Below are 26,897 nucleotides of genomic sequence, written 5' to 3' on the forward strand. Positions count from 1 at the left end.
GACAACTCAAGTCTTCTCTCAGCGAATACGTGGCCAGGCTGGAGGGGGTGAAGTTGCTCAGGAGCAACAAGAGGCTGGGGGCCATCGGGGCTCGGATGCTGGGGGCCACCAGGGCCACCGGGGACGTGCTGGTCTTCATGGATTCCCACTGTGAGTGCCACCCGGGCTGGCTGGAGCCCCTCCTCAGCAGAATAGCTGGTGACAGGTAACTTCGCCCCTGAGGTCTGGGGAGGAAGAGGTGGGATTGGGAGAAATTATCGGCAGCCTCAGCCACTCACAGAGCATCTATCCACCACTGAAATAGTCCCCAAGTCTCCTCCGCCATTAGAGAGCAGCATGTGTCATTGTTTTTTTTTTTCTGATGTTTGAGTTTGAGCCTTTTCAAAAGCACAAGGAGGTAACGTTGGAAGGGAAGTTAGAGGTTCTCCAGTCCATCTGCCTTGTTTGCTGCCTTCTAGACACAAAGACTGAGGCCTGGAGAACAGCTTCTATTAAGTTGCAAATATTCCTGGATAGGGTAACATCTTACCATGGTTATCACTCTCTTTGATGAAAAGTGAGCAATTTTAATCAAGATTGTAATATAACCTGAGAAAAAGTCTTTATACTTTGCTCATAGGTACTTATCCCTAAAAAGAAAGCATTAGACCCGGTGATTGCTAAACTTCTATCGAGAACCAGCATTGCTTTTCTGGATGAGGGGTCTCTAATGTTCTAACCAAGGCCTCAGGAATGTGCAGTCAGAGACAATTGCATTAGCCAAACATTTAAAATTTCTTCCTTGACCATTTTCCATTCTTCTTTCCCCATCTTACTGTCATTTACTCCCCCACTTCCTGCTCTCCTTATACAGTTTCTAAACATGTCTTGTCGACCATTTTCTTCAACCTGAATATCCCACTGAGGAAAAGCAAAACCTGGTGGCTAGCCCACCTTGGACCAGCCCGTGGGGTTTGCAGAGGCCTATTACACAGTAGGGGTTCAACAAATGATTGCTTCTGACGATGCCCCGCCAGACAGGGCTGATGCTAGAACCAAGCCTTATGACTTCTATTCTTGCATTCCTTCCCCTGGTAAATGTTCGCTGTCTCCTTTGAAGTTGGGGATGACCACATATAAAAAAAAGTCATTACTGGACGAGGAGGTAGAAGAATTAGCATATTCCACTAGACGGAGGAGCTTTCAAGCAGCACAATGCAAATTGTTAATAGTCCAGCAATTCCTTTTTAATAAAGAACCATCAGAGCTCAAGCGAAATCAAGAAGGATTAATTATGCAGGACCATGACGCAGATTACTGCCCATCCTTGGCTATTATCTCAGAAGAAAAGGAAACGTGCATAAGTCCAGCACCAAGACCAAGGCAAGCAAACACGCGAAGCCTGCAACTCTGCCATCTTGGATTCTCCTCTCAAAATCACAAGGACCGTGTATCTTTGGAGCAGGACCTAAAGTTGGTCCTGCCTATTCCCTGCATAGACAGATGGCTTTCAGAGGGACCTGTAAAACCATCTAGTCCTACCTCAGGATTGCACTGCTGAAAAAAACCGAGTTCCTAGGAGGGCAAGGAGACCCCTCAGGGTCATACAGGCACTCAATAGCTGGGCTGTTTTCTTTTATGCAGACATTTAGGAGCCTGGTCATATATTATTAAGCCATATGTATGCATAACCCTAACAGATCGCTTTCGTATAATTCTTCATTGACCTGCCCTCCTCGTGAGATGTCTCAGGCGGCTAATTCTGCTCCCGTTTCACAGAGAGGGATGTTGGGGCTCCCTGGGGTGAAATGATCTGCAAGGGCACACAGAGACTCTGCAGGTGAGCCAGGTGTTCCAACTCTGGGTCCACTGCTCTTTTTGTTGTCTAGGAATTTTTTTAAGAATTGGAGAGCGGTACCTGTATGACTCAGTCAGTTAAGCGTCTGACTCTGGTTTGTGATCTCATGGTGTGTGAGTTTGAGCCCCATATCGGGCTCTGTGCTGACAGTGCAGAGTCTGCTTGGGATTCTCTCTCTCTCCCTCTCTCTCTCCCCCTCCTTTTCTTGCTCTCTCTCTCAAAATAAATAAATAAATAAACTCTATTAAAAAAAAAAAAAAGAATTGGAGAAGCTGATCAGGGAGTAAAATTTGGTCATACCCACCCCCACCCTGGTTGTGAGACACGTGTTAAAACATTGATTAGAACAAGCCCCTCATGTCTGCTTCTCACATTGGTGCCATTTTCACAGATCTGGAGATTTCTCACTCTAGGCTGAGTGAGGAAGACTTGGCAATACCTCAGTGTCCTCAGCTTGAAATAAAATGGGTCTCCCTGAGAAACCTTCCACAGTGAAGAGGTGGGTCCATGAAATTTTAATTTCCTGGGCTCTTCCCTTCTTCTCTTTATCAAACTTCTCCCCCTCTCCTTCTCTCTCTCATTCTCCCTCCTTCTCTCTGTCTGTCTCTCTCTCTCTCTCTCTCTCTCTTGCACACGTGTGTATACACACACACACACACACACACACACACACAGCCTCTGGTCCCAGACCCATTCTGGCTTGGCTTCCTCATCATGTCCCCTCCCTTCTGTGGTTTGACCATCTTTTTGCGACCCCCCACCTCATTCACAGCTTCCTGTGCACCCTATTTGCTCTGGGACCTAGTGTTCACCTTGAAGGCCTTTGCAGGTGAGGGTCTGAAAGAAAAGCTACCTCTCTTGGGTCTGATTTCTCATCTCTCTCCACTGCACACAATGATACTCTGAAACCTGCACTGGGTCCCCTTTTAAGGTTTGTTTTACTCCCATGGCAACTTTGCTCAAGTGTTCCTCTGGCCTCCTGTGGCCACTCACCTCGTGTAAAGCAAAGCCATAGAAGCCAGTGGGCACAGTTCCTAATAGCTGCTGCTCTTTGAGAGAGGAAAGGGTCCCCAGCTGAGGTTCATGGCAAGAGGCATTCTGTCACCAGGTGAGGACCCACTGTGCAGAAGGTAAGAAAAGGTCTTTAAGAACTTTCATTAAAAAGGTGGAGTGGGATGATGAGTAACAGTGTAACAAGCCATAAATCAACTATTTCAAAGAGCCATAACTTCCTCATCAACCTGGTCAGAGGGTTCAAGGCCTGGTTCCTAGCCCTGGTTCTCTGTCCTTGCCCACAGAACAGGTCTATGGAGAGCCATATGGCAACTTTGTATGAACTGGTAAAAGGATTCCTTTCTTCATTACCCTTTATTCCCATTCCTCAGAACATGTGTCATAATACATTCGTTTTGTAGAACAACATACCTTAATGATAACTGCCAGAAATTTTAGAAATAGGTATGCAAATTTCCAATGTCAGTATTTGAGGCATTCTCTAAGTTTGGGCAGTGCACAGCCCACATAACTGTACATAGCAGCCCCAGACGGAGTTACTCAAAGAGCAGTTTTTGTAGAGCAGAATTAAAGGTGCTGATTGGTGGTTGGTTTCCATGTAAAGCAACAAAGGTGAAGATCAAGGGTAGCGGTCAACTGCCATGTGCTAACTGCCAGCTCTAGTACCCAAGCCATGGAGTGAGAGTCATGGCCCTAGACAAATGAAGGTTTCCAGTGGGAAGGGGGCAGTCCTTAGTGAAGTGCTCAAAGACAACACCCCCTGAGGGGCGATGCTGGCTCCAGAGGTTGTTTAAGTTGTTTTCCACTTAAATTGGGTCTGGTCCTCTATCTTAGAGACACCTAGTTCTTTTTTTTTTTATTATTTAAAAATATATATATTTTTTTTGATATTTTTTCATTTTCGAGACAGAGACAGAACATGAACGGAGGAGGGTCAGAGAGAGGGAGACAGAGAATCTGAAGCAGACACCAGGCTCCGAGCTGTCAGCACAGAGCCTGACGCAGGGCTCGAACTCATGGACTGTGAGATCATGACCTGAGCTGAAGTCAGACGCTTAACCGACTGAGCCACCCAGGCGCCCCGAGATACCTAGTTCTTAAGGTCACCTAGTGCTTAGCCAGGGCTGGGCCTGCTCAGTGGGGAGAAGCAAGAACCACTCTGCCCTGCAAGAGGTTAAATGATGGAAAGCAGTCTGAGGAATCCTGTGTAAAAGTGGTGTGTGTGTGTGTGTGTGTGCGCGCGCTGAGGAGCAGCAGGGGCCCAAGATGCCTCCAGCCCACAAAGGGAGCAGCCTCCTTTTGGTCTCACGTCCCTGGGAAATTCTCCAGCCCTCATCTTGCTCCACACCCCTCAGCATGACAGAGTCTGAAAGAGCCAGCCGCAGCAGTCCTGGGGTCACCCTTGAGAAGCAAGAGCTCTGGGGTGAGAGAATTTAGAGCCTTGATAATTTCCCCAACACCGAGAATCTGGGTGAACTTCCAAAATGACTGTAGTCATCATAGACCCAGAGGGACACTGAAGCACAGGAATAATGCAGGATGAGATAAACTAGGGCTTACAGATAAACTAGGTTTGGTTGGTAAGGCTGAAACCCCAGTTAAGCTGACCTCATGTATTACAGTCAACAGTCAACCAGTGTTGGCTGATAGCTCTCCTACCTCTGTGTGTCTTGTGAAACCCAATTGCCTACCTGGAACTTAGAGAGGCTTACAAGAGAATCAGCCTTGCACTTGCCTGAGAGTTAAAGCTCAATTTGAAAGAGAGAATGATGGCATAAGCAGACACTTTGAGCTCCTTCCAAGTCAAACAAGGCAGCGTTGCCATGTTGCATTAAGCATATTCCAAGAACACCAGACACATCTGTAGGTGCAAAACCCAAAGCTAAATATAAGACTGTTTGGGTTTTTTAAATCACCATTTTTGAGTCACTAGACTACAGTCACTCCTTAATTCAGCCGTGGTCAAGCAGCTGCTATCCTCTTAATCTCTACCCAAAAGGCACTTAGAGAGGTTCGTGAATAATCACCTAAGTGTCTGGTCAAGATAGAAGCAAAAGGAGATTTCAGCCAGGAAAAGGTAGCGTTGGATATGAGGGGTGATACAGTTATTAATAGCGAGCTTTGCATAGACTCTGAGGTTCCAGCAACACAGAGCAAAAAGAGAAATTCGATAAATTCCAGAGTTCCCATTTTCTGGTCAAAAGTAATGTACACCTTTGTCAGGAAGGACACAGCTCGAAGATCTAGGATCAGCAAGCTGTATGGTTGCTCGGATGCAATTTCCTTTCTTGTCCTGTTATGATTACTAAGATGGCACAAATTTGAGGGGATTCTTCAGGATTCAGCCACACAGCTTCCCTGGCTCTCGATTCTGAAATTCCACAAAATGCTTTGCCCGGAGCCAAATCCATTCCATCTGCTCAGTTCACTCTGCCGTAAGTGGGGACTTGGGGTGGGGTGGGGGGGTTGGGTGTCCTCCTTTCTTCCTTGATCTTGCCTCTCAGTTTTCTTTGGTCAATTCAGGATGCCAGAAATAGTGGAGACCCAGAGGGATTAAGTTTCCCTTCCCTTCCAGAGGCAACAATGTGAAAAGGGCAGGAAAACCCTATCAGAGTCCTTGCTCTAAATATAAACCCCATGACTTCTTATGCCAACGTCAGTCACTTGAGGACAGATAATTGAGTCCCAAGACCAGCCTGGCCCTCTCCATGTAGCCTGGGCTACCCTAGTCCTGGCCATCTCCAAGATGGAAGGAACAGAGATGGACATCAATAGAAGTGTAAAACACAGCGTGGCTGGCATCTCTCCTGCCAGGAATCTCTCTTCTCTTAGAGTGGCACCTCCCAGCCACCCCCGAGTTCAGGACTGATCTATTTCCTGGCATAGATTTTAGAACTGATAGTCATTGGGGGCACCTGGGTGACTTAGTCAGTTGAACGCGACTCTTGAGTTTGTATGATCCCAAGGTTATGAGATCAAGCCCCACATCAGGTTCCACGCTGAACGTGGAGCCTGCTTAAGGTTTTCTCTTTCTCCCTCTGGCCCTCTCCCCACTCATGCTCTCTCTCTTTGTCTCAAATTAAAAAAAAAAAAAGTAACAGCCATGACAGAAAACCTGTGACAAAACAGAAAACAATGCGACTGAGATATTGGCTAGGTGGAGATCAGCTCCTGGCACACCACCTGAGTGATCACCTGTCTAGTTACAATGTGAAGTTGTATGTAAGCGATGAACCACAGAACCTACCCCCCAAAGCAACAGCACTCTGTATACACTGTACGTTAGCCAACTTGGCAATAAATTATATTTGAGATAAAAAAAAAAAGCTTCTGACCTGTACCGGTTTCCCACATTACCCTCCCTGAGGTCATATCCCAGGCTGTTGCAAGCAGAACAAAACAAACAACAATCACACAAAAGGATAAAATACCGTCACCAACAGCCATCAGTAAATGAACAAGCAAGTAAGTCTAGACGCAGGACCGCCATTTGCTTGTAGACACCATGTGCCCACATACACTTGCATTAACATCAGGGACACGTCTGGGGCTTGGCAAACCTGATTCCTCAAGCCAATCAAGTTGTATAATACAGGAACAAGAAACAGACCCTAGAGCAGGGGCCCATGAACCTTCTGAAATTATGCATAATACTTTGGATATGTGCCTATGATTATTTTTCTGAAGAGGAGTCTACACTTTTCAAAGGGAAAAAGACCCCAAAAGAAGTCAATAGCCATAGTCCTAGAGTGTTACTGCTGAGAAAGGTATTTGTGGGACGTGGTTCAACCTCCCGCTTTACAAAGGAGGAAACCAAGGCCCGGAGAGGTATGGCAGCTGTCTCAAGATCACACAGCCCATTAGTGGCAGAGCTGAGCCTAGAACCCCATTCTCCTGTCTTTCGGTGTTATCAACAGAGGTTTGTGAAAAAAGAAAGAGGCAGGGGGGCGCCTGGGTGGCTTTGTCGGTTGAGCATCCAACTTCGGCTCAGGTCACGGTCTCGCGGTTTGTGAATTCGAGCCCCGCTTCAGGCTCTGTGCTGACAGCTCAGGGCCTGGAGCCTGCTTTAGATTCTGTCTCTCTCTCTCTCTCTGCCCCTCCCCTACTCACACTCTGTCTCTCTCTCCTTCAAAAATAAATAAACATTTAAAAAAATGTTTTTAAATAAAAAAAAGAGGCAGGCATGCTATTTAATGAAATGAGCTCCCAGCTCCTCATGCAAAAAATATTTTCTAGAACAGTACTAACAGAAATATAATGAGCCATGTATATAATTTAAACATTTCTAATAGTCACATTACAAAACAAAAAGAAACAGATGAAGTTAATTTTAATAATACATTTTAGCAAACCCAATATATCCAAAATGTTATTATTTCAACATGCGATGAATGGAAAAATTACTGAGATTTTTACATCTTTTTTTCATACTAAGTCTTCTAAATCCAGTGTGTATTTGACCCTTACACCACACCTCAACCCAGACCATATTGTGGCCACTGGCTCCCATACTGGGCAGTGCAAGTGTAGATCATCTTTCTAACCTCCAGTAAGTGAATGGTTTGTATCCCTTATTTGATTCCACAATGCTTTCCAGGAGCCGGGTGGTGTCTCCAGTCATAGACGTGATTGACTGGAAGACTTTGCAGTATTACCCTTCCAAGGACCTGCAGCGTGGAGTGTTGGACTGGAAGCTGGATTTCCACTGGGAGCCTTTGCCAGAGCGAGACAGGAAGGCCCTCCGGTCCCCCATCAGCCCCATCAGGTGAGGTTCTGTCACATAGCCTGCTTTATACCTCTGCTTCCTCAGGGTGGACTCAGCAGCCAAACTGCCTGGGATCTAATCCCAGCCCCACCAGTTTCCTAGCAAGTTGCTTACTCTGTGCCTCAGTTTCCTTATCAGTGAATTGAGGGCAAAAGGGTTGTTGGGAAGGCTAAATAAAAGAGTTCCTGCGTGAAAACCATGGAGAGAGTGCCGAGCGCAACACTTGGTGTTATTAGTGTTATATTCTTATGGGAATGGGGTCCAGCTGAAGTTCCTCCAGGGAGCGTCAGTGGATGCCTCTGTGTGGGGCAGTGAGAGAACCCGAGCTGGGATCTTGAGCTAACTCTACTTCTCCAGGTAACACTGGAATTTCCCTGGCCTCAAGTACTTTCTTGCTAAAAAGGAAGAATTCAGCCAGGTGAATGCTAAGACACCGTAACTCTCAAAATATATCAAATTTTATGGTTGCTTGCTTGCTTTGGTTTTTGGGTGTGTTTGGGTTTGGGACAATTATTCTATTTAAGAAGATGTTCTAGATATCTTCTGTTCTGTAACAAACCACCCAAACTTCACTGTAAAACAACAACCGTTTTTTTAAGCGCACAGATTGTGTGTGTCATGAATTATGAAAGGAAGCATCAGGGTTGGGTGTCTCTGCTCCGTGGTATCTGGGGCCTCAGCAGGACCATGCACTAGACTAGAATGGCAGGAAATGGCTCAAGGGGCCGTGGGGGTGGGGCTGGAATCCCCGTGAGGCTCCTTGAATGTCTGAAGGTTCATGCTGGCTATCGGGGGGACCTCAGTGGGAACTTCACCCGCTCTCTCCCTGAGGTCACTGCACGTGGGGCTGGCCACACCATGGCACTGGGTTCTAAGACTAAGTATCCCACTCAAGAGGCCCAGGTGAAACAAGCTGTATCCCTCTCCCCCTTTAAAAGAACAATTTATTGCCATGAATTTCACGTAACACAAGTGAGCCGTTTAAAAATGAACAATTCAGCAGCAGGTAGCACGTTCACAGTGTTGTGCGGCCACCACCTCTATCTAGTTCCAAAACATCTCCATCACTTTACAGTAAAATCCCATACCTATTAAGTGGTGTTTCCCACCCTCTCCTCCCCCCAGTGCCTGGCAACCACCAGCCACTGTCTGTCTCTATGGATTGATCTGTTCTGGATGTTTCATATAAATGGAATCATAGGATATGTGACCTTTTGTGTCGGGCTTCTTTCAGTCAGTATAATGTTTCAGAGTACGTATCCCGTTCTATAACCAAACCTCAGAAGTCACCCAGGGTCACTTCCAACATAATCGCAGGCCCATCCAGGTTCATGGGAAGGAAGAAGACTAGACCCCACCTCTCAGGGGGAAGCAATATCAATGTCACATTGTAAGAAGGGCCCGTGGGACAAGGGATCATGTGGTGTTTACCCCCGGGCAGTCGCCCTCCATCTGCAGTTTGAGCCCCGCATTGGGCTTGCTGCTGTCAGCACAGAACCTGCTTCAGATCTTCTCTCCCCGCCTCTCTCTCTGCACCTCCCCTGCTCACACACTCTCTCTCAAGAACAAATGAATCTTAAAAAAAAAAAAAAAAAAAAAAAGAATACTGGGATTTTTGACCTGGTTGCTTGGCTCCAGTCTTGCAATTAAAAGCACTGAGGTCTATCTGGGCCCAGAGTCCACTCTCTCGGCCCCTGGAGCTCCCACATGGTAAGACTTCCCGATATACTTGAGGTTCTGAACTGCAGTCTGTTCCTGTCTTCTCTCTGCCTAGGAGCCCTGTGGTGCCCAGTGGTGTTGTGGCCATGGACAGACATTACTTCCAAAACACTGGTGCATATGACCCTCTCATGTCACTGCGGGGTGGTGAAAACCTCGAACTGTCTCTCAAGGTATGTCCTGGACCAAGGGAGGAGCCAGATGGGTTCTGTGGAGTAGTATGTGAGGTCCCAGCTGAGACGCAGCCATTAGAAATGCCCCTGGTCAGGGATAAAGCTGCAGGCAATGTATCGAGTCATGAAATGTAGTGTGTTTCTTTCCCTTCCCACGTCTCTCATGCCCTATTCTGATTGTGCCCCCAGCCTCCCTCTTGAAACCAGCTATCCAACCTGTGCATAGGAAAGGGCATCATATCAGCCGTCTACACTGTAGCACAGGGGTTCCCGTACATTCTGTGTTCACAGCACCCTTGGCATCTCAGGCGTTATTCATGGCACCCATAGGCCAAAACAAATGCCAAACAGTTCTGTGCATTGCGCTCACTGGTCCTGCCTCGTCCACGGATTCAGTTGCCCATGGTCCACCTTGGTCCAGAAGCAGATGATCCTCCTTCTGAGGTATCATCAGACGGGTAGTAGCCTAACCCTAGGTCACAATGCCTTGTCATTTCCTTACTCCATCTCATCACGTAGGCATTTTATTATCTCCCATCACCACATGAAGAAGAGTGGGTACAATATAAGATGATATTTTGAGAGAGAGAGAAACCACATTCACATAACTTTTATTACAGTATATCATGATATTGTTCTATTGTATTATTAGTTATTGTTAATCTCTTACTGTGCTTCATTTATTTATTAAACTTTATCACGGGTATGTATGTATGTATGGTATAAGAAAAAACATAGTGTATATAGGGTCCAGAACTATCCGTGATTTCAGGCATCTGCCGGGGGTCTTGAAACATGTCCCCCATGGATAAGGGGGAACTACTATAGTTCCAAAAAATAAGTATTTGCGCTAAAAATTTAGTGCCTAAATTTAGTGTTGGGCACTGCACAACTTCTCAAGCCTTGGAATCAGACCAGACACCATCACCTTCATTTCCCGTTCCATGTCGATTTGAACACGAGACTGGCTTTTTCATCACAGCAACCACTGAAAACCCAACCCCGTAAAGGTGTACATTATCGAAAATACAGCCATCTAATGTGGAAATCATGAATTATCTCAAGCTTGTAGTTTGCAGAACACCCAATAGATGTCACCGTGTTTTTCTCAAACATTTAAAATATCCCGCACGGCCCTTTGAGGTTGATGGGGCACCCCCAGGGGTACCATGGCCCAGAGTTTGGGAACTCTGTTTTTGGTGTGTTTCAGTCCACATGCTGCCTTCTGCTAGAAATGTTTTCGCTTTCCTCTTGATCCCCAGGATGAAACGAAAGGCTTCCTTTCAAATGAATTTTACTGGAGAACTCTCTGACCACCAGGGACCCCTTTTTCCCTGAGGAAGCAGCTTTGGGGAACAGGGGTGCTAATCCACACAGCTATATCTCTAAAGGTGCCAAACGTGTCCATGTGCTTTTGGGAAAGGGCCCGTTCCGGTATTGCATGGATGCGGCTCCCTTACTCCACTGGTTCTGTCCCGGGACAACCGCACCCATTCTTCCCGCACTGTCACTCGCCTGCCCGGAACTCCCAGATCTGGAAACTCTGAGGCACCCCGCGGACTATCGTTCTCTTCACCATTTTGTGTTCGTGATTTCCTGTGCATTTTTCCAGCCCCTGTCAGGATCCCTAACTCCATGTCCTTGGAGTTGTGTTCAGATATTTATTTTCTCCTTTTATGGCAGGCCTGGCTCTGTGGTGGCTCTGTTGAAATCCTTCCCTGTTCTCGGGTGGGGCACATCTATCAAAATCAGGAAGCCCAGTCCCCCCGTGATCAGGAGGCCACTCTGCGGAACAAGGTTCGCATCGCCGAGACCTGGCTGGGCTCATTCAAAGAAACCTTCTACAGGCACAGCCCAGAGGCCTTCTCCTTGAGCCAGGTAAGGAGAGATCCTGGCAGGGGCCTCTGGGCCCAGCACGGGCCGCCAGCAGGAGGCTGGGCCAAGGAGTGCCTCTCTGTCCAACCTGGAGGGGAAAACAAAAGCTTCTGGCTTATGCTTCCCTTAAGTTGCCCCTCTCAAGTGGCCCCCTGGCAGAGCTGCCTGTCTGTCCCAAGCATCTCCACACAGCATCACGGCTGGTCTTGGCCTGGAGCCCCCTGAGGTCTGTGGAACATCTATGGGCTGCGATCCTTTATCGTGGGGCCAGAGGGCAGACTGGGCAGGGAATAAGCAGTGACGGGTCTCAGAGCGCCCTTTCCTCCTGAGTAAAGCACTCAAACTGTGGAATCATCCAAGACATGAAACAAATATAAATATAAATATAAACATAAAAGATCCAAAACAAGCCACAAAAAATTTAAAATTTTAAACATTTCATTAATGTCCACAAACAGCACATCTTCAACTGCCACGTAGCCCAATTCTCGTGGAACTGGCACATAAATACTATTCAGCATGAGACGTGGGTTCCCATTACTGTTTCCTAGGCTGGGAGTGGGGCCTCCGAAGATAAGATTTCCGTGACCCGCAAAGGTCTTGGGACAACTCCCATAAGCCTCTCACCAGCCTGCCCACACTGCTGGGTGTGCTCCATTCTCTGATCCACAAATCTCCCCGTCATCTGGTCATCTGATGACTTTCACAAGGACAATGGCACCTCCTACTGGTAAATGAGAAGACATTTGTTTTTCTGGCTTTTTTTTTTTTTTGGTACATTCCTCTTAATTCATGTTTTGGAAATGTCCTATGGCTGACATCGATGTTAAGATTTTAATAATATCACTGCCTCCCTGAAGGTTGGAGACGTTAACTTTATGCTCTTAGTTTAAATTTAAGTAGCTAAAAATTAATTTTGCTCTATAATTTCTATCCTTCTATCCAAACCCTCACATGGATTTTGAGATACAGAAATTATAGGCACCCAAAAGACAAGGTCAGGGTTTCACTGTTGGAGGAGTTAACATTCTCTTGTTTTTCCCCTGTCAAGTTTGGTTGTACAGAAGGGAAAGTTCATTGTCAGCATATGCCCCTCATTTGAGATCAAACAAAAGGCTGGAGAGATTTGCCACTTTGTTTGACCACTGAGAAAGGTGAAGGTGATGGAAAATTCATGAGGGAATATTCCTGCTTTGGTAGCAAAGTCCAGCCCTGCAGAATGACTGGTGAGGTCTCAAACGAACACTAAGAAAGCCAAGAAACCATAAAAAACTTACACTAATTTCCTTAGAGTAAAGAGTAATAGATCTCTTTGGTTTAATGGTAGGCAGGTGTGCTGAATAAACAAGACATCCCTGCCTTAGAGAAGTTGATCCCAAACTTTCTGTGGATAAAACTCAGCAGGAGAAACGGTCAAAATGCAGATTCCAGGGTTGCTGGCCCAACCTACTGAATCATAGTCTCTGGTATAGGGCCTAGGAACCTGCATTTTTAACAAGTTCCGTGGGCATTTCTGAGCCAGGTGCTCAGGGGATCATAGTCTGGGAAGCATACCGAGAGCATGTCAGTATGGCAGATCCACACCATTTATATCTGAGGAGTAAAAGATGGAAAAAAGCGGAATCACTTCATTCAGCCTGTTAGCCCAGTGTTTAATTGCCAGACTAAAGGCCATCAAACTGGAACTCTGACATGGACTTCTTGTTCCAGCCCCCTCTCCCTTCCTCTCCTTACCCCAGGAAATATGATCTCTCTTTTTTGTTTTTATTTTTGGTCCTTCCTACCCCTCCTTAGCACCCCTGTCTTCCCTCAAGGTATCCAGGATTTAATACTAAATGTATAGGTAGGTTTCCTTGTATCTTATCAATATAGCCAAATGTATAAATTTATACTCGAGTGTTAAGGACTTACCCGATATCCATCCCAGGACAATTGTATTATAAAGGAGAATCTCAAGGAAAGGGGATAGAGTAGCCCAAAGGAATGATTTATTAATGGTAATGGAGGAAATTGGGCACTAGGAGGGGAAGAAAAGTAAACTTGTCTTGCCCCCATCCCACCCCACAATTTCCTAGCTTATTTCATCTCAGTTGCCTTTGGGTCAGTTCCTGCCTCCATATGGCTCATTATGGTGCTGCAGCACACCAGCCTAGGTGCAAAGCCCCGCCATTTTGCCAGCTTCCACAAAAAGTCCTTAAAGCACAGGTATAATGGTCTTTGTAGACTGAAGATGTGAAGGATTGGGGAGGGAGTGCTCTCACAACCACACTGCTGGTTCCACAGCTCTCTGTAGGGAGGACCATCCTACTCTGTCCCTTCTAAACTTCTTCCCCTAACACATGACTTTCCCCGCCTGGCTACGGCCCTAGGGAACCGTGGCCTTGGTCCCCTCACTCTGTCCCAATCCTTCAGCTTCTTCCCAGCTACCTCTGTCCCTCCCCCACGTGTGAATTGTGGTGAACAGTCAGCCTTCCCCCATCTCAGTGCCCGTGTCTTTCTCCTCCATCAGGCTGAGAAGCCAGACTGCACAGAACGCCTGCAGCTGCAAAGGAGACTGGGTTGTCGGATGTTCCACTGGTTTCTGGCCAACATCTACCCTGAGCTTTACCCATCTGAGTGCAGGCCCAGGTTCTCTGGAAAGGCAAGTCATGCCCCCGGGAAGATGAGGAGGAAGGGGAGGGGATGGGCAGCCTCCCAATACAGAAACTGGATACTCAGATGTTTGTCCATGACCCTGGCCACACAGTCCCGAGGTCAGGGGAGCCTCGGAGGCTTCCATGCCTACCCTGAGGGAGGTGACTGGGTTGCCCCAAAACCTGTTTCAGGTCCTTTCATCATGACAGATGTGGCCTGCCTCCTGTCCATTGGTATTAGAGGCTTTAGCTTGACCTTGCTTATTTCTGTGGCCTGAACCTGGAACCGTGAGCTACACTGCAGGGAAGGAGGAGAGGAGGACTAGCGCCTGATGGAGGGTGTCTTAACAGTGGAGGGCGGGGTTCACTTCTGTATGGATGTCCACTTTCAGCTCCACAACACCGGACTTGGCTTCTGTGTTGACTGCCAGGAAGAAGGGGACATCCTGGGCTGCACCATGATGCTAGCTCCTTGCAGTGACAGCCGGCAGCAACAGGTGGGTAGTCAGAGTTCTCAGGGTAACATCCGGGCAAGACCTAAGAATGGTTTTTCCTGGGATGCTCCTCACTTCCCTTTGGGGCACCTCCTTTCAGTGGTGCCATGTCCCCCACCACAATGATGCATCCCAGCTCTGCCCACGCCGCCCCCAGGCACAATCACAGACATGGGCCATCATCAGAGAATACAAGCATCTGAGCCTGAAGCAAATAGAGACTATCTAGCCAATGCTTTCATCTAACAGATGAGGAAACTGAGGCTCAGAGAGTGACTGACCCAGGGGTTGCAAACTCAGATATCCCCAGGGTCAGGCAGGGATGAGCACAGTGAGCTGGGTGGAGGCTGCTATGCCTGAGGAGCACATGCCCATCAGAAAGGACAGCCATGCCCGTCCCCCAGCCTCAACACATGTTTTCTCTTTTGTAAGTGGGTCCAGGATTATGAGATTAGCCCCCAAATTTAAAAGACATTGGAAATCCGGAGTTTGTGGAAAACCTCCCTATTTAAATTAAAAATCTCTAATCAGAGGTCAAAGAAATTGACACACATTTCTATCAGGGCACCACTTGAAACATCTGGACCAGCCAGAGATCCTCAGCCAGCTAGAACCAGAGATGGGGTAATATGGGTCATCCAAGTGGGCGCTGTAGGCACAGAAGCACTGAGGAGGGAAGGGGACCCCAGAGTGTGTTCCCCACTTACAGTGGTGCCTCCAACCCACAACTTGTGGTTACAGTCTTGTCTCAGTCCTCTGATTCCGAGTCCTCCCACGCAGATGTGTTGTGGCTTTCCAGGATTTAACGGGGCTCTATGGGAGCCAGAGTTCACAGAGGGGGATCTTTACTGCACAACAGAGGCCTGGTGTGTGCATGTCTGCTGTCTGTGTCTCTGTGCATATATCTGTCTGTCTGTGTGGGTGTCTCTGCATATGCACGCATGTGTGTGTGTGTGTGTGTGTGTGTGTGTGTGTGAGAAGCAGAGAAGGAGGGCTGGATTTGGAGCAGATAGGCCTCGTGGCCTTGGCCAACCATCTGCTGCACTTGCTAGAGTAGGGCTTCCACACAGATGGGGTCCCTGGCTCCAAGCTGCAGAGCACTGGCGTCATTTAGAAGATTTCCCAGGCACAGAGCAATTTGGTCCATGGGATTCCTTCCACAAGGAGAAAGTCTTTCATTCCACAGTCAGATGGAAAGCGGAGAGCACAAATACCCCTGGGGAACAGCACATAAGCTGTACTGGGATGCCAGGGCTGATGGGGCCTCTCCCCAGGAGAAAGGGCTCTGATGACTGCTGGGGAAGGACCGAGATGCAGCAATGAAGACAAACTGCACGACTTTCCCCGAGGCCCCACTCTGCAGTGTGGCCAGACCTGTCAGTACCCAAGATAGATGGGGCTGCCCTGGTGACAGAAAAAGCTAATGGCCCAAAGGGCAGCCGAAGAGAGATGCTGAACATGCCTGACAGGCACCCTGCCCACAGGGGGAGGCCCTTCCTTAAGCCAAGGTTCCTGTTCTTGGATATAGATGGTTCACCACAGGACAGACTATTTGAAACTGACATCAAGAAATCCAGGTGGCACCTGGTTAAAGTGTAGGCCTAGGAAGGCCTAGTAGGGCCCTCCATCCCTCCCTGTGCTTCCTCATCTTTTTAGGTTGTATCTAGTGGTTGCCTTGTGGGGGCAAGATCAACCCCTGACCCCAAATTTGGTTCAGATATTGAAACTGATGACTCCCCACATGCAACAACAGAGAATGGAAAGCATAATTATTCACCTAATGAGACTTCCTAGTGGAGCAGAACAGGCTCCCAAGCAAGCAAGACAAGCAAGACAGCAAGACAGCAAGAAGGGGCGGCTGACTTTGGCTCTTATGTGGTTGGGGGGTGGTTGGTCAGGTGAGGGTTCCCAAGCTCTGGCTGGGCTTACCTGGATTGAACTTCCCACCAGCACCAAAGAAGAAAGCACGGGGCTCTCTTAAGAGCTTGCCCAGAAGTAGAGCAAGGATATAAGGTGAAGGAGTGGAGCTTGAATGCTAAGAGACCAGACATTAGACAAGGAGTTAGACTCTTTATTACAGGTCACATCGTTCATTTAAGAAGGTAATAAATTCTAAGGACCCTTTCCCAGAAAAAAAAAAACAAACCACATATAAGCACAGCTGCACAAAATTGTAACAATTTCCAGGGTGAATAGATTCCCATGAAGCCCCCTATGGTCCCTGGTGCTCTAAAATCCCTAGTTCATAATTCCCAGAAGCTAAAGGAATGAGTGAAAGGATAGAACCATATTTCCTCCTGCAGCACCCCAGGGGTTGGTATATTTTACGCCCTCAAGTGTCTGAGAAGAGAAGAAGGTAATTGAGTCAGAGAAAGGCTCTCGATGCAGCAGGGTCATTCCAGCATCCATGAAGACCCCTTGTTTATCAGGAAGATCTCTTTGTATCTTAGGCTAAGCTTCTCTTCAAATTTGCCATCACAGAATAACTCCCCGAGGTGGTGGGAAGGCTCAGAGATGCTGGCTGAGGGTCGGTGGGTCCACTTCTTTTCACAACTTGGGTGAACCTAGAAAGGCCTAGCCCGCCCCCAAATCTCTTTTAGCCTGTGACAGGGGCCTTTGCATTAAGGTGTCATATCCCAAAGGCCTGTGTTAAAAATAAGCAACAAAGTACGAGTTGCTAGAGATATTGATCAAATGAGTCAGATGAGGCCCCGAGAGCCTGGGGGCAAATGCCAGAACATGTCTTGGAGGGAGGACCGGTGAGGCCAGGCTTGGCAAAGCAGGTTCTGGGATCCTGGAGGTGGGGGGTGGGGAGGGGGCTGGGCTGGGGGCAGGGAGGCCTGCATCTGGAGGGCACATGGGGAAGCAGGTTCTTAGGACCCATGTGGCCTCTTTCCGCTTTGCCCTTTACCAGTGTTCCGGAACACAGCAAAAGGCATTCACACCTGGCACAGGGGAGAAGGATACAGATATAAAGTGCTAAGTGAGGAAGCAGTGTAATATGGTGGCAAGAGCTCACCACTTTCTGGCTGTGTGACATCAGGGGCTTCTTAAACCCTCCAAGTCTTGGTTTCCTCCTCTGCAACCGGGAATAATGCAGTCTCAGGCATGCGAACAGAATGTTCGCTTTTGTGGGTTTTCTGATTCTTGGTGGGGAGGAGGGGACTAGCAAGGACCTCTATATCTAGCAAAATTGTGAGCTGGATAAGCTGAAAGCCCTTTTCCTAAAAGCACCTAGATATGCCAGATAAAAAAATTAAGAAGAAACACATAAGTAAGTGAATTTGTAACAAAGGGAAATCTCCAGGGGCCACAAATCAAGAGGCATCTGAAAATAGAGCCACAGGGCATTGGCCAAGCTATCCTGCCTCAGGATACATGAGCCATTAGCTACATGCAGTAGTCAGTGAGAGCCTACTTGCAGCCTTTGACAGATGAGAAGTTGGAAATGAGATGCCATAGAAAGCCAGCTTTGACCTTCAAAGAGTAACTTACCTGTGAAAAGTTTGACTAGAAAAATCCACCCACTGCCACAGGAAGATGACAAGGAAGCTTGTCTGTCTCCACAGGGTCTTTGTATAGGATAAAATCACTCTTAAAAATTTTTTTAACCACAAGTCTGCATCTAATATGGGTGTAGGATTCAAATTTATATGAACTGTGTGGTGTGAGAATCCTCAAGCGGGAATGGCTATCTAATTTTGGGGCCCAGCGCAAAGTGAAAATGTGGAGCCCACAGTTCAACAATTATTAAGAATTTCAAAACTGTGTAACATCTTGGGGCACCTGGGTGGCTCAGTCGGTTAAGCATCTGACTTTGGCTCAGGTCATGATCTCACAGTTCATGAGTCGGAGGCCCACGTGGGGCTCTGTGCTGACAGCTCAGAGCCTGGAGCCTGCCTCGGATTCTGTGTCGTCTCTCTCTCTGCCCCTCCCTTGCTCACACTCTCTCTCAAATATAGTAAACGTTAAAAAAAAAAAAAAAAAAGAATTTCAAGATAGGGCGCCTGGGTGGCTCAATTGGTTAAGCATCTAACTTTGGCTCAGGTTATGATTTCACAGTTCGTGGGTTTGAGCCCCACATCAGGTGAGCCCTGCCTTTCTCTCTCTCTCTTTTTCCTCTCTCTCTGCCCTTCTTTCACTTGTGCCTTATCTCAAAAAACAAAACAAAACAAAACAAAACCAAAAACAAAAACAAAAAGGATTTCAAGATAGTAACAGGAGAGCATTAAACCAAATACATTAAACCAAGAACACTAACCCCTTCTAAGCGCGAGGCCCCATGTGAATGCGCAGATCACTGAGGGCAACACTGCCTCCCAACCGCAAAATTAATATAAGATCCACTCAGGTTGCACTTGGCAGGAATAAACAGAAATTGGTTTTGTCAGAGTGTGCTCTCCGGCCAGGGCACACAGGCTTCCTACAGTGAGAGCCCCTCTGCAAAGATATGCACAATCGAATCGTATAAAACACTGGAGGAAAAAAATGACCTTGAGTGAGAGTCATCAGATGCAACAGACAATTTGTTTTGGGCCAGGTGACAGGCCAGGTCAGCTCTCTCCAGAAAGAGATCCCTTGGGCCTCAGAAGTGCTCCTCATGTGCTCTTGCGGTAGGGCACTCACACAACACACGGCACTCTTTTATGGCCTCACCATGATGCAGTAAGAGAGACTAATGGAGAAACATGCCACAGTGTAGAAATATGAATGCGACAGCAGCTGGCACGTGCAGATTTCAGAGGCTTGGTCCAGTCTGGCATTGCACATGTGGATTCGGCTATGAGATACGGTGTTGGCTGACTCTAAGAGAATCTAAAGATTGCCACTTGACGTCAGCCCCATTGTGAACTCCCCTTCTTTCATCTCCAGCTTTGGAGAAGGTCTCCTAGCTGTGCTAACAAACATCCCCTCTGTCCCAGCACCTGAAGCACACCGGCAGGAAGGAGATACACTTTGGCAGCCCACAGCACCTGTGTCTTGACATCAGGCAAGAGCAGGTGACTCTTCAGAACTGCACCGAGGAAGGGCCTGCTATCCATCAACAGCACTGGGACTTCCAAGAGGTAAGTAATCTGTCCAGGAAGGGCTCAGCAGTGCCTCTAGCTGGGACTGTGGCCCAGGGTCTTCTAAGGGGTCAGATAGTACCATACAGGCCAGAGCCCCTATTGTTGAACTTAGTGACCTGGCATTAAGGCCTCAGGAGGAAGTAAAGCCAACATTGTAGCAAAGTTGGACCACAAGCATCTTAAAGTGTACTCATTTGCCATGTCTCTGTAAAGCTCTGACCATGATCGTGGCAGAGAGAAGAGATGGTCCCTTTTTGAAGTTTATTAGCTCAGGTCACCAGTAAGACCAGGGAGCATGTTACAGAAGCAGCCAACTACCTCAGTGGTGTGGTTTAGGAGCAACAGAAAGGCCCTTCCTTCTCTACTTGGTGACAAGTGAACCTAAGACTTAGGGCCCATACATGCTCAAAGACGTCTTGGATCATTCTAACCAAGTCCTGTGGATAAGATACATCTTAGAAACAGCATGTTAAAATAATAAGTACAAGATTAGTGAGTAAGATATACCCAATATATTTCAGGCATTAAAACCTAAGACTTTAAAAAAGTATTATGGGGCACATGGGTGGCTCAGTCGGCTAAGCATCCGATTTCTGCTCAGGTCATGATCTCATGGCTCATGAGTTAAAGCCCCACATCAGGGTCTGTGCTGTCAGTGCAGAGTCTGCTTTGGGTCCTCTGTCTCCTTCTCTCTCTGCCCCTACCCTGCTTGTGCTCTCTCTCTCTCTAAGAATAAATAAACATTAAAAAGTATTATCATTCAGCTACTGTTCATAGTAGCACTATTTACAATAGCCAAGAGGTAGAAGCAACCCAAACATTCAGCGATGGGTGAATAGATAAACAAAATGTGGTATGTATGTATGTATATGTATGTGTATGTATGTATGTGTGTGTGTGTATGTATAATGGAATACTATTCAGCCTTAAAAGGATCACATGCTACAACATGGATGAACCTTGAGGACATCACACTAAGTGAAATAAATGTGTCACAAAAGGACAAATTCTGTAAGATTCCACCTAAATAAGGTATCTAAAATAGTCAAATTCATAGAAACAGAAAGTAAATAGTGTTGACCAGGGAATGGGGGGAGAGGAGAGTTGGTTAATAAATAATAGACTTTCAGTTTTGAAAGATGAAAAAGTCCTGAATATATGTTTCACAACAATGTGAATATACTTAATACTACTGAACTTTACCCTTTAAAATGGTTACAATGGGGGCGCCTGGGTGGCTCAGTCGGTTAAGCGTCCGACTTCAGCTCAGGTCATGATCTCACAGTCTGTGAGTTCAAGCCCCGCATCGGGCTCTGTGCTGACAGCTCAGAGCCTGGAGCCTGTTTTGGATTCTGTGTCTCCCTCTCTCTCTGCCCCTCCCCCATTCATGCTCTGTCTCTCTCTGTCTCAAAAATAAATAAATGTTAAAAAAAAAATTAAAAAAAAAACAGTTACAATGGTAAGTTTTATCTTATCTATTTTTACTACAATACAAAGAAAAAAAATTAGGTAACATGTATGCTACAACATGGATGACCCTTGAAGATATCATACAAAGTGAAAGAAGTCAATCACAAAAGGCTGTCTATTATATGACTACCTTTCTAGGAAATGTCCAGAATAAACAAATTCATAAATATAGAAAGCAAATTAGTGATTTCCAGTGGCTGGAAGGGAGGGACAGGAAGTGATTGCTAATGATAGTGGGTTTCTTTTTACAGTGATGGTTGCATATACTCTGTGAATATACTAAAAACCATCAGTTGTATACTTTAAAGGAGTAAATATTATGGTATGTGAATTCTATCTCAAAAGTACATAAACAAATGGACATTATCGGCATTGTTGGTTAAAATGTTTAACTTTTCATAAAGAAATCAATTTTTTGTTGAAGAAGGGATGGCTAGATTCAGTATTAAGTCTGGTGGACTTTGAGCAGGAGGCAGCTATAGTCTTTGAAACATGGCTGCCTTGGGCCCTCAGTGTATCCTTGAGCTTTTACTCTCTACTGCGACGTGGTGGCAACAGTACTAAATTGCAGGAGTCACCGTGGGCAGAGATCAGACTAAATCATTTTGAAAGCAGAAATGTACAAGCACAGTGATAACAATGAATTTCACCAATATGGTATAAAGACTGAACATGCTCTATACACTGGCATGTTACTAAACAGAACTAAGAAATGGCACAATTATACAATCTCAATAAAGTAATTGAATTAATGATCTCAAGGTTTCAAATGATATTTATATTCATAATATATTTATATTATATATATTTACCTAAATTATTTTTACACTAACCAACATAATGCAGTTCTTTACTAGGCGAGTTCACACCACCTCTGTAATTCTCGTAATGATTAACACAAATCTTAGAAATATCCTTCTTTGCCTACTGATTACAGGGAAATGACTTTTTTCCCTCGTCTTTTCTGTTTTTTCAGAATGGAATGATTGTTCACATTCTTTCTGGGAAATGCATGGAAGCTGTGGTGCAGGAAAACAGCAAAGATTTGTACCTGCGCCAGTGTGATGGAAAAGCCAGCCAGCTGTGGCGATTTGACAACGTCTACACTGTGGATGAACGATGAATGCCTGTGTCAAAGGGAAAAGAGAAGTTTAGCCATTTCAGTTCATCCCCAAGGGAACTAAAAGAGCATATATATTTCATGAAGCTGACCCTTTTGTGTTTGCGCTCCTGGTGATAGTAGAGAAGAAAACTCCATGAATGAGTATAGAAAGTCTTTCCTTCTCGCCCCTTATTGCATTGACTGTTGGCTGTTTTAGAAAAAAAAAAAAAAAAAGGATTCATTGTCTCATTGTCTTTATCACTGGATGATGGTCATTACGTAGTACAGAAGATTGTTGTTTGTTTTATTTTGTTTTCCATCGTGCACTTGAGAATTGCTTTTATCTCTGACAAAGGAGAGGCATGGACCGTCTTGGGCAACACCTCCAGGATACATACATCCGGTTGATAATATTTTTGCAAATGGCCTTACCTTGAACTATCTGTGTAGCCAACCATGAAAGTTAAAGTGTGAGAAGGGTGTAAAGGCCTGACATCCCCAAAACTTTGGATTAAGTTCATTAGGACAAATTCCATGTTCACTGGTTGAGCCATAGCTCAGAAGAAGGAAGGGAAGCCACTGAGCAAAGAACGGGGTTGAAGAGAAGATGGAAAAGCTTTGACCCAATTCTCCAGCTCAGCCTGGCAGCTGGAAAGAGTCAGCACACCTGGAATAGGATGTTTTCATGTAAATGAGAATTTCCTCCTGACTTTCTACCTCCATTCACCCTGCCCTAGCCCTTCTCTAGCTTGGTTAACCCCAACCAGAATCTCATGCAATGTATTTCTCATTAGTCATTGGCGTTGGGTCAGCTCAGACTAAGCATTCCCAATAACAAGGTGTATACAGTGGAGAAGCTCTCCTGATGCCCTGTTACAGGGTTTGCATGGACTGGATCACAAATAGCAACCTCTGCAAAGAGGCAAACCTCCACAGTAGGGAATGCCAGCATCTGAGCCCAAATTCACATGAGAGGAACCAGAGTTGGGAGTTAATGTTCGTTAGGGCTGATGTGGCCATCTCTGAGCCCCAGTCCCCCAAATGTGCCTGCAGGTTGAATGTCCACAACTGTGGGAAGAGCGTGCCTCTGCTAGAGCAGAGCCAGTGCTAGCAAGAGCTGAAAGGCTCTCCTGGCTGTGACCTGGCCTACCTAGTTTGTCCATAAAGAGCTGTGGAGTGGGGTTGGTTCTGCTGTTAAGAAGACACCATTTATGCCCATTTCTCCTCCAGGTGGAGTTTACTCTTCACATGGTCAGCTAGGAAACCTCCCTTTGAAGATACTGATCTCCTCTGGGCTGTCTCAGAACTCAGTGCATTTCAAATAAGAAAAAGTAGGTAGGAAGTGAGGGTTTCTAAACAAGGCCTATCATAATTAACATATTTTTTTCTACCAGCTTAAGTCAATGGCCTGCTGCACTTCTCCCTCCTTAGAATACGCTCCAGACCTGTGCTGTCTACGGTAGCCATTAGCTGCACGTGGCTGTTTAAATGTAAGTTCATTAGAATTAAAAAAAAAAAAATTAAAACTCAGTTCCTCAGTTGTATTGGTCACATCTCTAGTGCTCAATAGCTTCCTGTGCCTAGTGGCTACTGTATTGGAGAGCACAGATATAGAACATTCTATCACTGCAAACAGTTTTATTTGGATAGTGCTGATCTGGATAGATTCATCATCCCATTGAGAGAAGAGATTTTGGACACTGTCTTCTTCCTTCAGACACGATTATATTTAAAGCAAATTCCCCTAACATCCTGAGACTGAGATGGAGCTAAACATTCTCAGATGTCAACCTTGTAAATGGTATTAATAGTTGCAAAATAAAAATTAAACAAGACCTCTATTTTTTTAAATGAACTTAATTATTGGCATTGTGTTTGAAGTTGCTGGAATAAATTAATATAATTAAATAAAAGGCAGAATTCAATTGTGTGAGTTGTGTTTGACAGTAATTAACAAAAGGACCCAGATGGCTTATTGCTTAATTGGTTGAACAAAGTGAGAATGTGGGGTTCCTTGCTTCCTTAACCATCCCCATGATTTATTGCTTTATTATAGAAATGGCTGTCAACTTGGTCCCTGGCTGATACTTACAGATCCTTAATTTAAACAAAACAGATGTCTCCATTTAGTTCTAATAGAAATTCAACCTTCTCCTCACAGTGTAACCAAGTGTTCAAATTCTGTTCTCTGTGGATTCTGCTTTGATTTTATCCACAATGATCATTTTAAAAGTAGAGAAAACTGACAATTGGAAGATTTGATTCCCAAGAGTTTGATCTTCACTTTTATGATTGGACTTTATTGTTCAGAAGGAGAAGCAAGAGATAGATGGAATATCTTGATAGTATTCAAGTTGCTGGTTCCAGTTTGTTCTCAAGGTCTTGCTAGATCCTTGTCCTCAGAGTCCATGAGACATCTCTTAATATTTTGATTTAACCCAGCAGGCCTCAAATTTCACTGTGCTCACAAATCAGCTAGGGATTGTATGCAGATTCTGATTTGGTAGGTCTAGGGTGGGGCCTGAGATTCTATATTCCTAATGAGCTCCCAGGGGATGCTGATGCTGATCTGTGGACCACTCTCTGAGTAGCAAACATTTAAACATTTCCAGTAGTCTTCTGTTGTTACTTGGAACTAGGAGAGTCCTCATTGGACCAGTTCTTGAACTATTCTTTGCTTCTCACAGATCTTTTTTTGAATCCACATGGCAGGATGGTTTGATCCTATATGATGTAGGACAATACACCTTGTTCAATGTAATTCCTTTTCCTTTCTCCCCTCGATACTTTTCCTCCTTCTCATTCTGTCTACTAGTTCTGCTCTTTTGACCAGGAGAGTTCTTTACTTTTTTTGTTGTTCTTGCTGTTTGGTCCATGGTTATGTTGTGATTTCCTTGCTTTCCTTATCTTGCCTTCAGCTTCTCTTTTTCTCATCTCTGATCAAAGCTGTTTTTACAGCATCCATGCTCCTGTGGCAGCTTTTCTCTGACTCTCCCTTTCCTCCTTCTGGCCCTCTATGCCCTTCCATTACCAAGTACAACTGACTAATCTTGATGGAATGAACACTATCGGTTTCTCCAAAGGATTTTTGGAGCACGGATCACATCAATTAGTTGCTCCGTTTTTCAGCTCTTCTCAGCCCTCGCTTCTCTCCTGGAAGACTCCAGGATAGGAAGGAGTAGAAATGCCACTTCACGTGGACATGGGATGATTGGTGCTGCTGGAAGTGCGGCTGCTAGTCATGGGAATACAGCCCTTGTCTTGAGGAGACAGCTGCGGTCTGGCAGGCAGGTAGCCCTATCTACAGAGGACCTACAGACAGGCAGCTGTAGGGGACCCTTGGGAGATGGGCCGGGACCTGTGACCTCTGAAAACTAGCCACATCTAATAGTCATAAGATTAGATGATCAGTAAACAAATTCTGCCAAAGCCTGAAATTTGATTCCCTCAATCCTTGAGTTGCACAATAAAGATAAAGCACAACTAAGGAGATGAGATGCCAAATCCACCCTTCAACATCAGAGTCTCTGGTAGTGACATAGAGTATTCTGGTCCCTCCCACCTCCCTCTGGCCTTACAGCTTCAGGGAGCCCCTGAAGAACTTCCAACTGTCAGTATCTGCATTTCTTTGCCTGAGGGTTTTTCCTAAAAGCTGAAGAAGGCTGCTTTATGATGTGGGGCAGGCCAGAAAGTCATCCCCAGGGAGCGGTCCTCAATCAATGACTGCTGGGAGTATAGATGCCTCAGCTCCCTCATCCTCTACAATAGGATAACTCTGAGGTGTAAATTCCATACCATTTCCTACAGCTTACTGTGGGATTACTCTAATCACCCACAGTGGTAGCTGGCTTTATAATACATCTTTAATGGGCCACATCTCCTTCCCACTCCCTACTGGTGCAGGTAAACTGCTTACACTCAAATCCTTATTTCAGTGTCTCTTAATGGGAAAACCCACCTTAAGATACACGGCCTGACCCTCCAAAAGCTTCCATCTGCAGGAATTACCCTGCTTATCAATTCCACTCTTTTTTAAAAAGTTAATTAATTAATTTATTTTGAGAGACAGAGAGAGAGAGAGAGAGCACAAGTGGGGAGGGGCCCAGAGAGGGAGAGAGAATGCCAAGCAGGCTCTGCATTGCCAGCACAGGGCCCGACATGGGGCTCGATCTCAAGAACTGTGAGATCATGACCTGAGCTAAAACCAAGAGTCGGATGCTTAACCAGCTGAGCAACCCAGGTGCCCTTCATCAATTCCACTCTTTTTCAGTAATCCTACCCCATGTACCAGATGCCCCACTCCCTTGAGCTGAGCTTATCCCACTGAGCTGCAAGACCAGGGTATGGACCTCTAGGCAGCTGTGTCTCAGGAGGGAGGGACTGAGGAAGGGGAAACATCCTCAGTCCTTATCCCAAACATATCAATAATGGTAGACATCCTTCATCCCTAGGGGAAAATGACTGAGGCATAGAGAGAGGCCACAAGTATTCCACTAACTGGTATTCTTCCTTGTAGGAGCCTAAAGCCTAGGGAGGCCCAGGTTCCTCCTGAATCTCACACATACACACAAAATGCTCTCTTTCATATTCTAGTTATTTTCCAATAACTGGTGCATACCAGCGTTAGAGGATGTGCAGGCATACTAGTAAGATAGGAGTGGAGAGCGTGATTGTTCTCCATGATAAAATGAGGGGGATCCGGATACAAGGGGGTATTGAGGAAGAGATGGGCCAAATGATATGGTA

The 26,897-nt window shown here is 45.9% G+C and overlaps 1 protein-coding gene across 2 annotated transcripts in view; it reads left to right on the forward strand.

The window, feature by feature from the left end:
• GALNT15 (polypeptide N-acetylgalactosaminyltransferase 15) overlaps positions 1-24,076 on the forward strand; it is a 46,339-nt gene extending 22,263 nt beyond the window's left edge. For both annotated transcript variants that reach the window (XM_019435713.2, XM_019435723.2), the window contains exons 3-10: positions 1-205; positions 7,449-7,616; positions 9,391-9,508; positions 11,192-11,386; positions 13,893-14,024; positions 14,409-14,513; positions 19,433-19,576; positions 22,026-24,076. In XM_019435713.2, the coding sequence (XP_019291258.2) occupies positions 1-205; positions 7,449-7,616; positions 9,391-9,508; positions 11,192-11,386; positions 13,893-14,024; positions 14,409-14,513; positions 19,433-19,576; positions 22,026-22,172 (1,214 nt within the window). In that variant the 3' untranslated portion in view covers positions 22,173-24,076. The remainder of the gene's footprint in view (positions 206-7,448; positions 7,617-9,390; positions 9,509-11,191; positions 11,387-13,892; positions 14,025-14,408; positions 14,514-19,432; positions 19,577-22,025) is intronic.
• Positions 24,077-26,897: the final 2,821 nt, after the last annotated feature.

Source organism: Panthera pardus, unplaced genomic scaffold (assembly GCF_024362965.1).
Source record: "Panthera pardus isolate Hobbes unplaced genomic scaffold, ASM2436296v1 HiC_scaffold_16, whole genome shotgun sequence".
Taxonomy (NCBI): domain Eukaryota; kingdom Metazoa; phylum Chordata; class Mammalia; order Carnivora; family Felidae; genus Panthera; species Panthera pardus.